Below are 21,991 nucleotides of genomic sequence, written 5' to 3'. Positions count from 1 at the left end.
TGTTTTATTATGTAGTTTTTCTGAAACTTGTACCAGCGTTGCCCCATACGATCCACCGATACAGAGAAAAGTAGTGGTATGTCACATCCGACATCAATTACTAAATGATGTCTTGGGCTTTCTCTCTCTAGGATCACTGGCTCTGGGGAAAACCAGCTGCCCTTCTGTGTGGATACTCAAGCAGCTAATGGTAAGGGCACATGGAAAGGACCTTAGATCTCTGGCCAATGATCAGTAAAGAAATAAGTCCTACTAACAGCCTCAGTTGATGGCAGCCCCAAATGACTGCAGCATCATAACATATCCTGAACTAGGACCATCTAGCTGAGCTACAATTATAATCAGATTCACGACTCAGAGAAACCATGAGAAAATAAATATTTGTTATTAAAACCAAACAAAACATCATATATTTCAGCATTATGGACAAATATTATAATCAAAATATTAGGCTAAACAAAATTATTTTCCCCCAATCAAAAGATCAAAATGATTCCTTACCTGCAACACTGTGAACACCGTGCTTACATGAATAGCAAAATACAGCACACCAATTACAATGCATACTACTAGGTCAGATTGTAAACGCTCACTCTGTGGAAGAAAACAGAATTAGCCAACAATTACATAAAATTTTAAAAATATGTATTTTTTATTCCCAACTGGCAAAATATAAGAAATAATTTTTCATTGACTCTATTCTTCTAGATAGCTCTTATACATAACAATTGGCTATAAGTCTTTTCTTCTTCAATTTCCTGATATCTTGGTTTAATACTGCAATACCAAGGAAATTAAGCTAGTTCCACACATGGAAGGAAAACTTCCAAACTCTTTCTATGAAGCCAGCATTACCTTGATTCCAAAACCAGACAGAGACCACACTAAAAAGGAGAATTATAGACCAATTTCCCTGATGAACATGGATGCAAAAATTCTCAACAAGATATTAGCCAATCGGATCCAACAATACATTAAAAAAATTACTCACCACGACCAAGTGGGATTTATACCTGGGATGCAGGGCTGGTTCAATATCCACAAAATAATCGATGTGATACATCACATCAATAAAAGAAAGGACAAGAACTATATGATCTTCTCCATAGATGCAGAGAAAGCATTGGACAAAATACAGCATCCTTTCTTATTAAAAACCCTCAAGAAAGTAGGGATAGAAGGATCACACCTCAAGATGATAAAAGCCATATATGAAAGACCCAATGCTAATATCATCCTCAATGGGGGAAAACTGAGAGCTTTCCCCCTAAGGTCAGGAGCAAGACAGGGATGTCCACTCTTGCCACTGTTATTCAACAGTGTTATTCAACAATTGGAAGTCTTAGCCGCTGCAATCGAACAACACAAGAAATAAAAGGCACCCAAATCGGCCAGGAGGAGGTCAAACTTTCACTCTTTGCACATGACATGATACTCTATATGGAAAACCCAAAAGATTCCACCAAAAAAACTGCTAGAACTGATTCATGAATTCAGCAAAGTTGCAGGGTATAAAATCAATACACAGAAATTGGTTGCATTCCTATACACCAACAATGAAGAGGAAGTGAAATCAAGGAATCAATCCCATTTACAATTGCACCAAAAACCATAAAATACCTAGGAATAAATCTAAACAAAGAGGTAAAAAACCTATACACTGCAAACTATAGAAAGCTTATGAAAGAAATTGAAGACATATAAAAAAAAAAAAAAAGGGAAAAATATTCCATGCACCAGTATAAGAAGAACAAACAGTGTTAAAATGTCAATACTACTCAAAGCAATCTACATATTCAATACAATACCTATCAAAATAACAACAGCATTCTTCACAGAGCTAGGACAAATAATCCTAAAATTTGTATGGAGCCAGAAAAGACCCTGAATAGCTAAAGCAATCTTGAAAAAGAAAACCAAAGCAGGAGGCATCACAATCCTGGACTTCAAGCTGTACTACAAAAGCTGTAATCATCAAAACAGTATGGTACTGGCACAAAAACAGACACACTCAGATCAATGGAACAGAACAGAGAACCCAGAAATGGACCCACAAGTGTATGGCCAACTAGTCTTTGACAAAGCAGGAAAGAATATCCAATGGAATAAAGACAGCCTCTTCAGCAAGTGGTGCTGGGAAAACGGGACACTGACATGCAGAAAAATGAACCTGGACCACTTTCTTACACCATACACAAAAATAAACTCAAAATGGATGAAAGACCTAAACGTAAGACAGGAAGCCATCAAAATCCTCGAGGAGAAAGCGGGCAAAAACCTCTTTGATCTTGGCCGCAGCAACTTCTTACTCAACATGTCTTCAGAGGCAAGGGAAACAAATGCAAAAATGAACTATTGGGACCTCATCAAAAAAACAAAGCTTCTGCACAGCAAAGGAAACAATCAGCAAAACTAAAAGGCAACCAACAGAATGGGAGAAGATATTTGCAAACAACATATCAGATAAAGGGTTAGGATCCAAAATCTATAAAGAACTTATCAAACTCAACACCCAAAAAACAAATAATCCAGTGAAGAAATGGGCAAAAGACATGAATAGACACCTCTCCAAGGAAGACATCCAGATGGCTAACCGACACATGAAAAAATGCTTAACATCACTCATCATCAGGGAAATACAAATCAAAACCACAATGAGATACCACCTCACACCTGTCAGAGATTCAGAAATATCCTATTATATTTAACATGAAATGTCCTTTGACAACATGGAAACTAAAGCCAGAAAAAACTGAATTCTATTGTGAGGCAGTTTTGTACTTCTAAAGTTTTCTGAAGAATGTGTTAACAGCTCAAGTTCAGTAAAGGTAAGTAGTATAACTCATGACTGATATAAATACAGTTTTTCACAAATGGAAATAATCTAAAATAACAGAAAAAGAATGTTTTATGCTATCTCCATAAAGCTGATAATTACTAATACATAAATTCACTAAATTAGAAAATTTTTAAATTACCATATTTTCTTAAATATATTTAATTAGTACAGATAATTGCTCTCCCCTTCAATCTGAAAAATAAACACACACACACACACACACACACACACACACACACACACACACACTTTTTAGGTTGCTCTTGAGAAAGAAAATACACTAAATGACTAGCAGATGATTTACAAGGACATAGTTTTTAACAACAAGAACAACACAAAATCTGATTTATGTTAATACTCATCTTTCAAATCCCAGTTTAACCTGAATAGGATTAAGAATTCTATAAACAATGAAATTACTTCATTTCACCTAATCTGAAAATGAATGCTTAGCACACTGTTTTAATTACATAGAAACAAACTTGGAGGAATGAGCATTTCATTAACAGGTTAAAATCTGACATAAAGGTAATCAACAACATACAACTATACAAACATTTTCTCCCAGTTACAAAAGGCCTTCATGAGACAACATGATGAACTGTCTAAACTTTACATATTTCAGGTGATTGTAAAAAGTTAAGACTTACAACAGAATTTCTAAGTTTTTCAGGCAGTGGATCTTTTACTTCAGACAGAGGATCTTCTGGATTTTTCTCTTCTGTTTTTGGAAAAATCTTAGATTGCACCAAAGAGCTTGAAATTTTAAAAAATGAAAAAATAATAAGAAATACATTCATAACCTGAAAACCAGTACTTAAAGGCAAATGAAACTTATGATAAAAAATGAAGTGTTTCAAGTACATTTAGTCATTAGCAAATGAAAATGCCTAAAAAATTTAAGATGTTATAAATAAGCATACAATGAGAATTTTTATTAAAATATAGTTTTAATACTTTTTAGGAAAGAAAACGCTAACAAATATTCTCAGCCAAATTGGCTAGAATGTTCCAAAGTTAATATATTTGAAACTTAATATAGATTAAGTGAACGGTACTTTGACAAGGCAGTGGGAAAGTTAAACTTGAAAGAAATGTGAACTTCTATTTCTTTAATTCGGTAACAATTGATTTTACTTACAAAAGTACAGAGGGATCACTGCTTTGTCGACTGAGATGATAGGATATTGCCACTAATAAACCACAAAAAATGGAGAAAAGTACTGGAATATGCTGGCCATCCCAAGAATCCTGTTGGGGGAAAAAAAAAAGTTTCACAGAAAAATCTGCTTCTCACTTATCATCTATCATACAGTCCTTTTATGTCAGTATTTTGGAGGAAGATAATTAAATTCAACAGAAACTTGTCAGCTATATTATTAATTGCATTTTATTCCACATAAATTTAGATTTATTATTTTTTAATGAGCTAGAATCTAGCTAACTAGATCACCTTCAGATAGGAATAATACATTTGCTTCTGATATGTCCTGCTGTCCAATTCTTTCATATTTTAAGTGGTATTAAGCTTATGGTAAGCTATGTTCTCCCTTTAGAAATACCAAGTAACTTGGTACACCACATGTTTGATTATATATAATAATAAATCAGGGAAAAGGCAACAGATGGTACAACACATTAGGTACAGAAGAATATTCGTACTGGTGTGCTTTTGTCCTGATACTTTTGCTCATAATATGCCATTATATCTTCCAGAAAGTTGAGTAGGCATTCAGTGCTCTTGAATAATGAACTCCATATTCCCCATAATAAATAATGCAAAGGCTAGCTTCTAAAGCCAACCAAACGTGGATGTGGATATGTCATGTCATGTCTGCTCACTGCAATTATCTCTGGAGTCTACTGGCATGGGAATTGGCAGACAGTAGATAATACTGATGAAAGGAATAGTTAGAAGTTCTTAAGTATGGCCTATGATGTAAACAGCACTCTATTCCTTCTTCTTTCTCTGGGGATTCAAGAAGGGAGAATGGTAGGAGTGGAAATCCAAATTGTATTTTATTATACAACTTGCCTCCCCCCACCCCATTTAATAACAGTCTTGAAAATTATTACATATCATAACATACAGACCTTTTTTTAATGGCCACATCAAAATATCATTAGCATCATATTGAACATTATGTGTCAAGCCCCATTCTTAGATCTATGCTAAGTATTTCTTAAACAATTCTCACTACCATCCTTGAAGATATGTTCTATTGCTCCCCAATTCATAGGTGAGAAACTTAGGCACTTCTAGAGGATACAAGTAATTTGTTAAGTGGTAGAGCCAGGAACTGAACCTCCAGATTCTGGATTTGCTGAGAAGGAAGTTAAACAATATAGAAGAGTTTGAGAATGAAAGAGAGATAAATACTAAGGAAAAAAAGAAAAAGAGAAAACAAAATATTATGTAGGAATAGCATTTGCACAGTGATAATAAGGGAAACATATGAGGTGTACAAGAGAGATGAGGAAGACCATAAGGTAGAGATGTGAGGTGAGAAGTGAAAGATAAGTTAAGCCTACAATGGCCATAAAGCACAGTCCATGGGTAATACCTAAAATTTGACAAAATATAAGAAGTGTGAGTTAGTTAATTAAACATAGGGAGGTAAATACCAAAAGAATCAGCTCAAAGAACTGAAAGTGGTAACTCTGAGGCAGGGATAAACAGGTAGGAGATTTTTGTTCCTAGCGATAAGTCTTGTAGAAATACCTGACTCTTTGAAATATATACAAGAAAAACTTTACTAAACATTAAAACTAGGGGTGCCTGGGTGGCTCAGTTGGTTGAGCGTCTGATCCAGGCACCCCCAAATTTAGCTTTTAATGAGCTAGAAAGTTCAAGGAAAAATGGAAGAGTAACACAAGGAAGCAGAAATCAGAAAATAATAATGTAAAAGTCCATATTAATGAATAGATAAAAAGGAAAACCATTTCTAAAGGCATGCAGTGATGTCTCCCAATGTGTCTAACTGCCTAGAAGCAACTATTGTTGTCAATTTCTTGTATATTCTTCCATAATTATTCTATGTCTATACATACAAGTCATTGGTATGTGTGTGTGTGTTTTAATATTTTTTAATGTTTATTTCTGAGAAACAGAGCACAAGTGGGGGAGGGGCAGCAAGAGAGGGAGATACAGAATCCGAAGCAGGCTCCAGGCTCTAAGCTGTCAGGATAGAGCCCAACGCGGGGCTCAAACTTGTGAACTGTGAGATTATTACCTGTGCCGAAGCTGGACACCAACTGACTGAGCCACCCAGGCGCCTGTGTGTGTTTGTGTGTGTTTTTAAAGCACAAAGGAAACATCCATTATGGGGCATATACCTTCCTTCTGATTAAAAGAAATACATTACCTTCCTTTTTATTGAAAACACACACACTCAAGAAAATGTGATATATATATATCAATCACACACATTCAGGAATATTATTCAACCTTAAAAAGGAGGAAAATCTTTTCATTTGCAACAACATGGATGAAAGTGGATGGCATTATAATAATTGAAATAAGCCAGACAAAGGCAAACACTGCATGGTGTGTGTGTGTGTGTGTGTGTGTGTGTATTTTTTTTTTTTTTTTTTAGCAGAAAGTGGAATTTATAGAAACATAATACAAAAGTGGCTGCCAGGGATTGGGATGTGGGGGAAATAGGGACAGGTTGGTAAAAGAGTACAAACTTTCAATAAAGGTCTAGATGGAGGGTGCCAGAAATGAGTGCAGGTAAAAAGGTATGAACACTTCCAGTTATAGGGTAAGTCATGAAAATGTAATATAAACCATGGTGACTGTATTTAATTTTTTTTAATGTTTATTTTTGAGAGCGAGAGAGACAGAGCATGAGTGAGGGAGGGGCAGAGAAAGAGGGAGACACAGAATCTGAAGCAGGCTCCAGGCTCTGAGCTGTCAGCACAGAGCCCGACATGGGGCTCAAACCCACGAACCATGAGATTATGACCTGAGCTGAAGTTGGATGCTTAACCAACTAAGCCACCCAGGCACCCCTGTGGTAACTATATTTAATAACACAGCATTGTGTGTTTGAAAGTTGTTAGGAGAGAAGGTCTTAAAAGCTCTCATCAGGATATACATTAAAAAACCTTTGTAGGGGCGCCTGAGTGGCTCAGTCGGTTAAGCGTCCGACTTCAGCTCAGCTCACGATCTCGCGGTCCGTGAGTTCGAGCCCCGCGTCGGGCTCTGGGCTGATGGCTCAGAGCCTGGAGCCTGCTTCCGATTCTGTGTCTCCCTCTCTCTCTGCCCCTCCCCCATTCATGCTCTGTCTCTCTCTGTCTCAAAAATAAATAAACGTTAAAAAAAAAAAAATTAAAAAAAAAAAAAAACCTTTGTGTGCTGAAAGATGTTAACTTGACTAACTGTGGTGATCATTTCACAATACATACAAATATCAAATATACATTGGAAACTAATATAATGATATATGTCAATTATACCTCAATTAAAAAACTAAATAAAAATAAACAAAATCTTTTTTTAAAAAGGATAAGGTCTAAGGCTCTACTGTGTAACAGGTCTAGACCTGATAACACTGTATTATATAATTGAAATTTGCTGGGAGTAGAACTTAAATGCTCTCACACACAAAAAAGATATGAGGTGATAAATGTATTAATTAACTTGATGAGAGAAATCCTTTCATAATGTGTATGTGTATCAAATATCACATACAATTTTAGTATCTTACAATTTTGTCAATTATACTTCAATAAATCTTGAAAAAAAACAAATGGTTTCTCTTGAAAATCATTCCATATTAGCACCTAAAACTCTGTTTTAAATCTGCAGGTTTATTGTAATGGGTGACACCTAAAAGTAAAATGTCTAATGGAAACACCACACCCAATAACGAAGGAAAATAATTTATCTTCCTGCCTGCCTTTAGGATACAAGGTTCTGGTTTGCAGTTTTCTAATTGCTAGATAATTATAGTTAAACAGCCCTTTGTGCACTGGGCTAGAAAAGTTATCGCACTGCTGTGACTGCAACTTCACAGTTGTAGTCAGTTTCCAAAACAACTCAGTTTCCAAAACAGGACTCAAAGCACAGATCTAAAACCTTTACACCAGGATGGTTTACAGGCAGTACACCTGGGAGAAGCTTGCATTTGGATTTCCTTGCCTCTAATTGCTTCCTGGGATTAGCCCCATCAAGTATTTCCCTCTCTACTGGGTTTTCCCTCTCCCCTTATAAATGTAATCAAGTCTTAGATCTTTCTAAAAAATAAAAACTTGAGGGGTGCCTGGGTGGCTCAGTCAGTTAAGCATCCGACTTTGGCTCAGGTCATGATCTCACAGCCGGTGGGTTGGAGCCCTGCATCAGGCTCTGTGCTGACAGCTCAGAGCCGGGAGACTGCTTCGGATTCTGTGTCTCCTTCTCTCTTTGCCCCTCCCCTCAAAAATAAACATTAGGGGCACCTGGGTGGCTCAGTCGGTTGGGCTTCCGACTTCGGCTCAGGTCACGATCTCACGGTCCGTGAGTTCGAGCCCCGCGTCGGGCTCTGGGCTGATGGCTCAGAGCCTGGAGCCTGCTTCCGATTCTGTGTCTCCCTCTCTCTCTGCCCCTCCCCCGTTCATGCTGTGTCTCTCTCTGTCTCAAAAATAAATAAAACGTTAAAAAAAAATTAAAAAAAAAAATAAATAAACATTAATATACATAAATAAATAAATATAAAAACTTGGAAACAACCTCCACTATGTAAAAATTTCCCAACTATATTTTAGAAAGAGTATCTTACAGGGCACCTGGGTAGCTCAGTCGGCTGAGTATCCAACTCTTGATTTCAGCTCACTTCACTGATCTCAGTCTGTGGGATCGAGCCTCACTTTGGCCTCTGTGCTGAAAGCAGGAAGCCTGCTTGGGATTCTCTCTTTGCCCCTCCCCAGCTCACATGTGTACGCATTCTCTCTCGAAAAAAAAAAATTTTTTTAAAGCTTTTAAAAAGTATCTTACCTTAATCCTTAATATTTTGCAAACTCAAGCTTATATTAATCTAGCTTCCTCAGCCAAAACACCAAAGAAGCTGTTTTATTGAAGTCACCCATCACCTATCAACTGCCAAATGCAATAAAAGCTTTTTTTCAGACAATATTGCCTCTGAAGTTTCCTTTGTGGGATTCTGTTCTATCCATCACTTAAATACCGGCATTTCCCAGGGTTCTATTTGCATCTATTTCCTTGTATCAATCCAGGTTAGCAGTCTTTATTTACACTTTAATGAATTCTAAATCTTTTAACCATTACCTCAAACCTCTCTACATATCACTTCCTACTATGCATCTCTAGATACCCCATAAATATCAACAAATAAATCTGTCCACATACATAAACAACCACCTTCCTTGCTAAACTCAAAGATTTGTAATCTTAGGCACAAGTATCTCTATCTAACCATTTGTTCAAGCCAGATCCTACCCAGAAGTCATACTGGACCCTCTTCTTTTTTCTCATTATCCATAGAGTCCCTAAATATATTCACTAAATCCAATTTTAGTTAGGTCCCTCTTAATTTCAAGATTGCAATACAACTGACCCACTTCTGATCCTTCCTGCTTATATTTCAATCTCCTTCACACCAGAGACCAAGTAATCTCTCTGAAATGCAACACTGATCATTTCTTTACCTTACCTTGAATATTCGGATGGCCTTTCATTTCCACCCCAAAATGTTCAGGATAAAAGATATTTCATAATGCAGCCATTGCTTTCCTTTCCAGCCTTACCGAAGCCATCTTTCTGCATGTACCCAAACCTCCAGCAATTCCAAATTATTTGCTGTTTCCTGTACATAACACACTTTCTTTACAACTCCATGGCTCTTCATCCCTTGTCTCAACTAACAAATTTCTATTTGTCTGTCAAATTATTAGCTAATTTATATTTGTCTGTCTTTGGAAAATTATCTTTAATCCCTTTTGATTGAATAAGGTAGTATCTTAACTTCTGTACCTGTACCACTCTGTTTTCATAGCCTTCCTCATCCTCTACTGAAAGTGCTGGCTGACTCATGAATCATAGCTAACATATAAGCAACTTAAAAGCAGGAAATGGTGTTTAGCACAGTACTGGGCACACGGTAAATACTCCCTAAATGCAAATGAATAAATGATGCAAGAAAGGATACCATGAGGCACTTTTCTTAGTCCTTGCAACCCTATCATTCTCTGATTATCTTGCATTAATTATAAAAAAAAATAATAATAATGCCATGGGTTACGAGTTGTGTACAAGAAATCTGGGGCACCTGGGTGGCTCAGTCGGTTAAGCATCAGACTCTTGATTTCAGCTCAGGTCATGATCTCACAGCTCGTGGATTTGAGCCCCACATTGGGCTCTGTGCTGACAGTGCGGAGCCTGCTTGGGATTCTCTCTCTCCCCCTCCCTCACTGCCCCTCCCCCCACCTCAAAATAAAGAAACTTAAAAAAAAAATTTTTAAGAGTTGTTTACAAGAAATTTAAATTTTTTATGTTTACAACTTGGTGATAATCTTCAATTAATTTTATTTATTTTGAGAGAGAGAGAAAGAGCATGAGTACACAAGCAAGGCAACAGCAGAAAGAGAGGGAGAGAGAGAGAATCCCAAGTAGGCTCCTCAGTGTCAATGCTGAACCTGATGCGGGGCTGGATCTCACAAACCATGAGATCATGACCTGAGCTGAAATCAAGAGTCCAATGCGCAACTGACTGAGCCACCCAGGTGCCCCTGATGGAGCTAATTAAGGCTCATCCAGATCCTTCTAAACCAATAATGACATTAAATCTCGCTGCATAAATTTTTACTGGAATTATCTTAAATTGCAGTCCTCGTGCTTGTGCCTACACATTTTAAGAAATCTTGATATGGGGGCGCCTGGGTGGCGCAGTCGGTTAAGCGTCCGACTTCAGCCAGGTCACGATCTCGCAGTCCGTGAGTTCGAGCCCCGCGTCAGGCTCTGGGCTGATGGCTCGGAGCCTGGAGCCTGTTTCCGATTCTGTGTCTCCCTCTCTCTCTGCCCCTCCCCCGTTCATGCTCTGTCTCTCTCTGTCCCAAAAATAAATAAAAAATGTTGAAAAAAAATTAAAAAAAAAAAGAAATCTTGATATGAACAGTAGTTACATTTTGTATTTTGTTATTACCATGCCCACCTCTACCCCAGACCAACCTAGTTCTAATAATGTTTCGAATTTTGACCTATAATTACCGTGTGGAAAAGGATTTACTTTTTTTTTTTTTTTAATAAATGTTTATTCATTTTTGAAAGAGAAAGCATGAGCTGGCGAGGGGCAGAGAGAGAGGGGGACAGAGGCTCTGAAGTAGGCTCTGCGCAGACAGCAGTGAGTCTGATGCAGGGCTTGAACTCATGATCCAAGAGATCATGATATGAGCTGAAGTCAGATATTCAAATGACTGAGCCACCTAGGCGCCCCCAAAAGATTTACTTTTAATAATGGGTAACTATGAAACTGCTTTTGAATTCAAAGTAAATGAGAATGAGAATAATATCCAACACATGAAGATCATGGAAATTAATGCTAAAGTGGTCTGAGGGAGCATGGGGAGAGGGAGGCTTAAATCATTATTAGTCAATTTAAAACAATCTCCATAAAGAAAAATAGCCTTAAAGACAAAATCATACTACAATGTACCACTCACCTTTAAAGCCCCGTAACACAATCCATACAGTAAGGCTACCGCCACAATGCTACAGATAAAACTGTAAAGTGCTGCAAGCAAGCTTGTAGTGGCTAGAGGGGAAGGGAAAAAGATTTAGTATTTTATAAACATTTATGGAAAACACATCTGAAAAGGTCACTGAAAAATATTTAAAATGGTATAATATTGACTACAATGAAATATCTACTCATTTCATTTTTAAAAATTCAGTTAGGTCATCTTATCCTTTCCAGAGATTTTGAAATGACAAAGATGTACTATCCACAATTTTTGATACAAGACAAAATATATTCACCTTGTAAGTAATGAAAATTTACAAATGGCAGAAGGAATTGGACCTATATTATGCTTCAAGGATGTACCTTATTATTTACAGAAGTATGGGAAAATGAAGCTTGCAGAGGCCTAAAAAGGAACTGGTGATAGATTAGGTATTCACTAAAACTATTAGTCTCTGTAAACAGAATGTGCATTACCCAAAGAAGTAAATTTATACTCTCATGTGTTAATTCTCACAAAAAAGTACAGATATGACTAATTACTAACTAACTAACAACAACAACAACAACAACAAATAGATCCACCTCTTCAATAAGTGGTGCAGGGAAAACTGAACTAAGTGCAAAAGAATGAAACTGCACCACTTTCTCACACCATACACAGAAATAAGCTCAAAATGGATTAAAGACCTAAATGTTAAGACATGAAACCTTAAAACTATAAAAGAAAACATAGACAGTAGTCTCTTGGACATCAGTGTTAGCAATATTTTCTTGGCTCTGTCTCCTCAAACAAAAATAACAGAAGCAAAAATAAACAATTGGGACTACATTAAACTAAAAAAGCTTTTGCAGAGTGCAGGAAACTAACAACAAAACAAAAAGACAACCTACTGACTGGGAGAAGATATCTGCAAAGGACATATTCGATAAAGGGTCATTATCCAAAATATATGAGGAATTTATACAACAGAGCACAAAATGGGAGAAAAAAAAAGAAAATAATTCAATTAAAAAGTGGGCAGAGAACCTGAAGAGACATTTTTCCAAAGAAGATATACAGATGGCCAACAGACTCATGAAAAGACATTCAACATCACTAACCATCAGGGAAATACAAATCAAAACCACAATTGGGTATCACCTCACACCAGGCAGAGTGACTAGTATCAAAAAGAAAAGAAAGAACCAGTGTCAATGAGGATGTGAAGAAAAGAGAATCCTCGTGCAACTACTGATGGGCTATAAATTGGTGCAGTCGCTAAGGAAAACAGTATGGAGGTCCTATAAGAAATGAAAAATACCATAGGATCCAGTAATTCCACTTCTGGGTATTTACGCAAAGAAAATGAAAACACTAATTCAAAAAGATATATTCACCCTTAGGTTTACTGCAGCATTCTTTACAATAGTCAAGATATGGAAGCAATCTAAATGTGCATTGACAGATGAATGGATAAAGAAGATGTGTGTATGTATACTATGGAGTATCATTCAGCCACAAAGAAGAATGAAATACTGCTGCTTGCAACAACTTGGATGGATCTACAAGATATTATCCTAAGTGAAATAAGTCAGACAGAAAAAAACCAAATACCATAGGATTTCACTCGCATATAGAACCTAAAAAACAAAACAAACAAAACACTGAAACAGACTCGCAAACACATAACAAACTGGTGGTTGCCAAATTGGGGGAACGTGCAAAATAGGTAAAAGGGATAAAGAGACAAACTTCCAGCTAGAAAATAAATAAATCACAGGGATGAAAAGTACAACACAGGGAATATAGTCAATAATATTGTAATAACTTTGTAGAGTGACAGATGGCAACTGCGTTTATGGTGGTGAGCATTTCTCAACATACATAATTGTTAAATCACTGTGTGGTGCACCTGAAAGTAATATAATATTCTATGTCAACATACAACTATGCTTCAATAAAAGATTGAAAATTTTTTTTTTAAATTCTGTTCTTACAAGTGGAAAAAATAGGTCCAATGGAATTACTAATAATAAGGACTAGGGAAAGGCTAAGATAGCTATCTTTTATTTTTAAAATATAGATAAAATATAGATTTTTGTTAATAGTGATTTTACATAGTAAACATTTTTAAAACACTTACAGGAAAAGCTTTTCTTTAGGAGATATTTAAAAAACTAACACCTTGCACAAGTTTGTAACCGACCATATAATGACTACTATAAATTACCTACTCGAAGCCCTCTCCATACCCTAAATACTGAAACTGTCTTCCACCCATTAAGTTCTGCTGAAATTCACACTCCTTCAAAAACTTTTCGAAAACTTAAAAAATGCCCTAGATACATATCAACATAGGAAATGCTTAGTTTCTATTTAAAATTTAAGCCACAACAACATTTTATCAACATAAAGAAGTCTGAAGAGAAATGGACCATAAAAGTTACAGTAATTTCTTACCCTTTCAATATGTTTTCCCTAGTTGTCCACTCATCTTTCAAGTAAAATTTTAAATGGTTAAAATAAATAACAATGTATTTTAACCACAGTGTCTGCCAATAAAATTATTTTCAAGTTCTGCAAACCATTACCTATTTCAGAGTAATACTGGCATGGTCTTTCTCATTTTCAAAATAAAATATAAATGTAAGAGGGGAATAAATTTCTAAGTATATCAGTTCACAGCCACATATTCTACTCTAAAAACAGATACTTCTAAAAATCCTATCTAGTTAAATACTTTTACTAAAAGCAGCTGGTTTTGATGTTCCCATTCTAAAGAAATAATAAAGCTCTGAAACCATACTCAGAGACATACCAAATATATACACTAGTTCAAAATCCAAATACATTGGCATGTGTCAGGGGTCAATCTATTTGGGATAGATAACTTTTAAATATTTCATACATCTATACAGATTCTACCTAAACTCACTACAGCTTCTAGTTTTTGACAATAGAACGCCATCACTTCTTACAAAGTAACTCCGCTATTCCTGGATCTTTCAATAAAGTGGCAGACTTTACTTTTTTCTATCTACAAATTAATTCCTGCTCAGTCTTTATCAAATAAATGCCTTTTTTCTTTCTAATTGAAATTCTAAAATGAAAACTGGAAAAGTATTTTAATGTTCAGTTTATTACTTAATGACCTGTAAAAGTAATACTGTAACCTGTTGTGTTTAAAAGGAAGTACTCACCATTACCACCAAAGATATGAATATCCAATTGTTCACAAAGGTACATAACAAACGTATTCACCTGAGGCAGGAGACCAATGAAAAACACTATTGGGAAACAGAGTGTAAACACTACAGAAGAAAAGAAAAGCATATTAAAAACAGTATACACATCCATCCTTCTGTTCATTTTAAAATCATAAAATGATTTAAAAAATCCAAAATGAATATAAACTACTAAGCAATTTTTATTTATTTTTTTTTTTTTTAATTTTTTTTTCAACGTTTTTTATTTATTTTTGGGACAGAGAGAGACAGAGCATGAACGGGGGAGGGGCAGAGAGAGAGGGAGACGCAGAATCGGAAACAGGCTCCAGGCTCCGAGCCATCAGCCCAGAGCCTGACGCGGGGCTCGAACTCATGGACTGTGAGATCGTGACCTGGCTGAAGTCGGACGCTTAACCGACTGCGCCACCCAGGCGCCCCTAAGCAATTTTTAAAAAGATACCATTTTAAGTTATTTCTCTCTGCGTAACTTCTTGGATTTTAAATAATTTTTTTCTTTTATTGAAATGTTTGTTTGAGAGACAGAGAGAGAGAGAGAGAGAGAGAGAACACCCGAGCAGGCTCTGCATTGTACACTGTCAGTGCAGAAGCTAACACAGGGCTCGAACCCATGAACCAGGAGGTCATGACTTGAGCTGAAATCAAGAGTCAGACCCTTAACCAAGTGAGCCACTGAGCCACCCCTAATTTTTCAATGGCAAAGAACAGCTTTTAAAGTTATTTCAACCATTTTCATATAATAGTAACCTGCAATACAGAATCCAAAGGAAACCTTCCATTGCATCTGTTTCAAGAACAAAAGAATTACTATAATATGTGTTCATCATTAATTTTTTTCATTCATAATAGCCCTACAGTTTTGTTCCTCACTGAGAAAATTATAATAAACAGCAAAGTAAGCTTATTAAAACCATTTTACCTATTTATCAGGGAACTGTTTGTATACAAATAAATTAGTGTTAAGATCTGAAATAAAGATGACTCACCTATAACTAAATCCCTGGCTGATATCAGCACCAGTGGATTAGTGAAAGTTATTCCATATAATTTGAACTTGGTTGTAGTAAGGTTTCTGCTACCATAATCCAAGAGCCAAATAAGACCACAACACAAACAGAAATAAACTGGTCTACTGTAGGCAATGATACGATTATGGCCCTGAAAATGATACAAAAACAAAGTCAAGTTAATTGATTTTATGAATCACAACCAGCTAGTGAGATCTGTGATGGCTTATATTCTAAGGATTCAAAATGCATCCATATGGAAGCCAAATTTCTGACTGTGGCAGAAGGGAATTACAAACATGGGAAGGAAGAAGAATCAAATGAACCCTGTGATACTGGGCTGGAATTCGAGGTATCAGTATGAACTTATTATTATTTTTTAATTTAATAGTATTTATTTTTTTAATGTTTATTTTGAGAGACGGAGAGACAGAGTGCGAGCAGGGGAGGATCGAGAGAGATGAGACACAGAATCCAAAGCAGGCTCCAGGCTCCGAGCTGTCAGCACAGAGTCCAATGTGAGCCTCAAACTCACAAACCGTGAGGTCATGACCACAGCTGAAGTCGGACACTTAACCAATGAGCCAACCAGATGTCCCTGAAGTTATTATTTTTAATACACACATAACTAAGATATAAGATGTGTGTATACATGTATGCATGCACATATGTGTATACATAAATATATTTCCTAGCTTTATCCAGAGAGGACCTAAAAGCAATGGCATTCAAGTAATAAAAATTACTGGCATCAAGATCTTAGTTAAAAAAAAAAAAAAATTAATGCTTATTTTTATTTTTGAGAGAGAGACAGAGACAGAGACAGAGCGTGAGCAGGGGAGGGGCAGAGAGAGAGAGGGAGTCACAGAATCTGAAGCAGGCTCCAAGTTCTGAGCTGTCAGCACAGAGCCCAATGTGGGGCCTGAACTCACAAACTGTGAGATCATGACCTGAGCTGAAGTTGGATGCTTAATCAACTGAGCCACCCAGGCACCCAAAAATCTTAGTTCAGAGATAGCATTATTTGTTAAAAAACAAAAACGAAAAACCAGGCCTTCACAGAGAAAAGGCTGATTTGGGGCTAGGGTTAGGGAAATTATAAGATAAGCCTGGAACATATTATTGTGAAAAGGAAGGAAGTACTTAAAGAGTGATAAAGATATGTCAAAGGGACAGAAAGGGCAGGTTGGTGAGCTCCCAATGGCCAGATGAGGAACAATTTGTGCATCAAAATAAATAATGTTACTAACATTGTTGTCCACTGAATAAAATATGAATCCATGATTCCATACCAATACAAGTAAGTAAAGACACAAGGGAAAGTTCTTACAGTAAGAAGTCCACTAATGTGGAAGGAATGATGGAATTAGAAAACTACTACTTGGCAACCATCAAATGATAACTGATTCAGACAAGAAATATCAGTAAGATGTTTACTGAAAACAAGCAGGTGGAAGTTTCCAGGGCAAGGAGACATATATAAAGTCTCTCTATGAGACACATATTAACTCTAGAAGAAAAACAGTAACATTATAAGAAGAAGTGGTTCTCAAGGGAATGGGAGGAAATTTTGTCCTTCAGAGGCAAAATTTGCCCCTAGAGGACATTTGGCAATGTCCAATGACCAATGACCAATGTCATTCTGGTTGTCACAGGTGCGGAGTGTGCTACTGGCATCTAATGGGTAGAGGTCAGAGATAATGCTATACATCCGATAATGCACAAGACAACACCCCTCCCTCCCACCAATTCTCAACAAAGAATTATCCAGCCCCAGATGTTAACACTGCAGAGTTTGAAAAACCCTGAAGATACTACCCTTAGCCAAAATATGAAAGCACACTAATGCTAACATCACTAGTAAAAGGATAAATGAACATCAAGTGCTTCCTGATACGAGGCACTGAGAAGAACGTATCATTTTCATAATTTTCCTTTCAAAAAAGCAAGTCCTATATCTAATCAAGAAGAAACATCGGACGAACTCAAATTAAGGGATGGTCTACAAAATAACTGGCATGTACTCATCAAAAGTGTCAATATCGTGAAAGACAAACACATACTAAAGAATTGCTCCAGATTAAAAGAGGCTAAAAAGAACAAATGCAAAATCAGGCATTTTCTATTGCCAACCGAGTCAACAGGAAACACCGGAGTAACATCTGTAGATTCGTACATAGTATTCTATCAATGTTTAACGTCCTGATTTTAATAATTATATTGAATTAATAATATAAAGGAATGCCTTTGTTTCTAGGAAACATACATGGCAGAATTTAGAGGTAAAGGGACGTGTGTCTACAATTCACTCTTAGAAGTGTGTGTGGAGCCAGGGGGGTGGGGAAGGGATGGAGAAGAACTAGAAAGAGAGTAAGTAAATATGGGAAAATGTTCACACAGGGATCTGGATAAATGGCATCAGGAATTCTTTGCATAATCCTTACAACTTTTCCCTAAATTTCAAATTACATCAAAATTTGAAATTAAAAACAATGCTGCCATATATCAATACACTTCAAAACCATTCTTACAAAATATTAAACAATCAGTTGAAAGAAAATCATTTGCCTCCTTGTTTTGTTCACCTACACTCTATTAAGTATTCCAGTGTATGGGTAGAAATAATATTCAAGAAAGAAGCATCATCATAAATCGTTCTTGGAGTCTGTTTTTGAACTACTTTAAAGAGAATGCCCTTTGGACTTTCTAAGTATTAAATAAATACTCTATGGTGAGTTCTAAAATTGGATCATACTTCACAAAAAATACTGTATCAGCTAATACTATTTTTCTAAAGTCACAAAGTGAATAATAAGGTTTTTAATCTCCTCAGAGTCCACAGGTCTAAACACCAGATCAACGTATTACTTCTTTCTTCTTCCTCCTAATGGCTACCTAAGCAAAATAATGTACAGTTTCCCCTTCTTCAAAATTCTATTTTTTAATACTTACTCATGATTTATTCTTCAAAATTTACTAAATGCAAGTTATGAAATAACTAAGAGTTTTATGAACCATGTCGACCTGATTATTTCCTCCTGAAACAGGCTGTCAGAAAATGAATTATTATGCTCATTTTCAAACTAGATTCAGAGTCCACAATTACAATGCCATTTTACTTCATGCTAATACATCGCCTGTATTTCTAGTAGAATGTCAAAACTTAGATGAGAAAATAATAACATAAATCTTAATTCAATCTGACATATAACAAAAAAAAGGGGGGGGCTTTGATAAATGTTAGGAAATTACAAATGACAGGCATATTAGAATGACTTACATGTCTGGGAGAAGAAGAATCTGGTTGAACACTCTAAAAATGAAACAAAAGACAGATTATAGTACTGAGGTCCTGATAACTTTATAAGCAACTTTCAAAATGCATGAAATAATTTCAAGTAAAATATTCTACAGGTAAGAAATGACCTATATTAATTCTGTTGAAATATCAACAGCAGATGAAATATCAGCTCCAGATACTGGTGTCACTGTGGTGTCAGAAGAGATCTCACATCTTTCCAGACTCTTAAGCTTATTGTGGTTCATTAATAATTTGCATCGAGCTTAACATTACTGAGATGGCATATGGTAGATAGGTCCATCTTACTCCTTGGCTCATTACCACACTTAAGTATAGTTAAGGTACAATGCTTTCTTACATGACACCACTCCATTCAGGAAATAAGAATTCTTATAAGAATTCTAGTTCTGTCCACAAGTTCCAAGCTTACTAAATAATTCCACAGTATTTGTATTAAGTATATTATCTGCATTTTCAAAATCATTTTCATTTTCAAAATCATCAAGTTAAGCTGTCTCCCTATAAGAGATTTTATCAACTTTCCATAAAAATGTTCAAAAGGTATTTTGCAGCTACTTCCCAAATCAGGGCTTTTCTCCCAAGTTCCAGTTCATTTCCAATAGCATGCCAAACAATTTCACTAGGATTATCTCTTACCACCCTACAACTCTACAATGGACCAAGCTCACTGAGTTTGCCATGGCCCTTGGTTGGACAGGACACCAGGTAAGCTCTAAACTCTTTCAATTCCAACATCTGGCCTCTAAAAGTCTCTGTTCCAGTCCTTCTGTTTATGATATTACTATGCTTCTAGTCAACAGACTTTTAAAATCTAAAACACTTTTAAAATCTCAGTCATCTTTTACCTTTCCATATCTAACCAGATTAACCTGAGAACAGTGAGCAAAGTTAACGCGGGACAAGAGACACTGAAGCAAGAATTTAAATAGTTTAAGGCAATAAAAGGATGGATTATAATGGTTAGAATGAGAAGAATAAAGGCCAGAAATTTTGACAGAGAATCACCAAATTTAATCAAAGGGACTTGGTTACTTGTTATTACAGACTGAGGAGTAAGGGATAGAGGCTTTGGTATTTGGAGTCAGTATACTATTGTCAAAAGCATAGGAGCTGGGAAAGAAAAACATTTATCAGAAGATGATGATGTGCTATTTTTAAAATGTGCTCTTGGGGTGCCTGGGTGGCTCAGTCAGTTAAGGGGCCAACTTCGGCTCAGGTCACGATCTCAGGGTCCATGAGTTCGAGCCCCGCATCGGGCTCTGTGCTGACAGCTCAGAGCCTGGAGCCTGCTTTGGATTCTGTGTATCCCTCTCTCTCTGCTCCTCCCCCACTCATGCCCTGTCTGTCTCTCCCTCTCTTCCTCTCTCTCAAAAAAATAAACACTGAAAAAAAAATTTTTTTCTTAATGTGCCCAAATGCCTCTTAGTATGCCGAACTAACGCTTGTGAGAAAGATGAAGACTGTGACACATAAATCTAGACATAATCCATTCAAAGGGGTAACAAGGTAATAAAAAAGTGTGGCTTCACTGGCAAAGAGTTGCAGGCTGAAAAGAGGGCCAAATAAAACCCTAAAAAATTCTCATAAACTAAGAAGCAGTCCAAAGACCAAAGAAGCATCAACAAAGGTAAATAAAGTTAACTGAAAAGTATGATAATCATCAGAGTAGCATAAAATCACAGACCAACAATGAGGATAATATAAAAATGGAAGATATTATTCACAAGGTACTAAATGATACAGCACTCACAAAGAATGAAGAATGAGAAAGGACATAAATTTGGCAATTAGAGATTATTAACTCATACAAACTGTAATAATTTCAGTAGTGCAATGAGGAAAAAAGTATGGATGGGTCTTGAAGAAATGGAGCAGTTGACACAGGCAGCTTATTCTAGATGTCTGTCTATAAACAGAGAAAGTACAGCTGATGGTATAGACAGAGCTGAACAAATAGTTTTCAGGACGGGGGAGAAGTTCTGCCTGTTAGCATATATTGGGCAAATAACCAATACGAGCAAGGGTTTTTCCTAGCTCAGAAAAAAAGCAAACAGTCCGCATTGACAAAATCCACACTGATTTTGCATGGAAGGTGAAACATTAGGTATCTGAGGCTTCCATTTTTAGAAAACTTAAAATTAATAACATTTGGCACTTTAGACCTACTGTTTAAATAGCAAAGGGATATCAATCTTCTGCTTTCAGTGTCCCAAAGAATATATATACTAGTCTTGACATTTCTCTACCTAACCGATGATGGATTTTAATAAATTTCACCTACAGAAGACTTAAAATATTGGGAGAGGTGGTGTTGGCATTTTTAAAATGAATTTCAAGAATGCTAATTCTTATTTTTAACAAATGACCAAATATTTTAACACCCTTGCCAAAAAAATAGTTCAAGGATGCTTCATTTACATATCATTATTTTTTAAAGTTCGTATGTCCTTTGGTTCCCTATCTGATGTAAACATCTAGGGAAAATAAATTTAAAAATTAATTATCTTACTATAATGCATGAATGATACAAAACCTCCGCCTTTTATCACAAATATCACTCCCTAGTCGGAAAACAAGAGAGATGCTGGTACCTTAAGTAGCGAGTATTGACAGCTGGCTATCACTAGGCAGAACTGGAAGACCCAGATATCTCTGAAGAAGCCTTGTATGAGAAGAACAGATCCCAAAAAAGCCACAAGAATAGCCAGGATGACAGCTAACACATTTTCCAGAATCTCACGATTTCTGTGGACAGAAAAATATACAAGTAAGTACATCATCAATGTAAGAAAGTAACTAGAGCGAAAAAAGGGAAGACCTCAATAACAAGTTGATACTGTCCTTGCTAACATGTTTTTTTGGTGCTGGTTTTGAATAAAGTTTTGGATCACACTGAAAAAGAAACCAGTTTGTGTGG

At 36.2% G+C, this 21,991-nt stretch overlaps 1 protein-coding gene across 1 annotated transcript in view; it reads right to left on the bottom strand.

The window, feature by feature from the left end:
* Positions 1-21,991, bottom strand: part of PCNX1 (pecanex 1) — a 164,352-nt gene that overhangs the window by 37,543 nt on the left and 104,818 nt on the right. Inside the window, 8 exon segments of the mRNA XM_042943661.1 lie at positions 502-594; positions 3,490-3,595; positions 3,981-4,090; positions 11,498-11,589; positions 14,701-14,811; positions 15,732-15,903; positions 19,033-19,065; positions 21,666-21,819. Coding sequence (XP_042799595.1) covers positions 502-594; positions 3,490-3,595; positions 3,981-4,090; positions 11,498-11,589; positions 14,701-14,811; positions 15,732-15,903; positions 19,033-19,065; positions 21,666-21,819 — 871 coding nt within the window.

Source organism: Panthera leo, chromosome B3, assembly GCF_018350215.1.
Source record: "Panthera leo isolate Ple1 chromosome B3, P.leo_Ple1_pat1.1, whole genome shotgun sequence".
Taxonomy (NCBI): domain Eukaryota; kingdom Metazoa; phylum Chordata; class Mammalia; order Carnivora; family Felidae; genus Panthera; species Panthera leo.
Note: the sequence above shows the minus strand (reverse complement) of the source record. Positions and strands in the feature narration are given on the sequence as shown.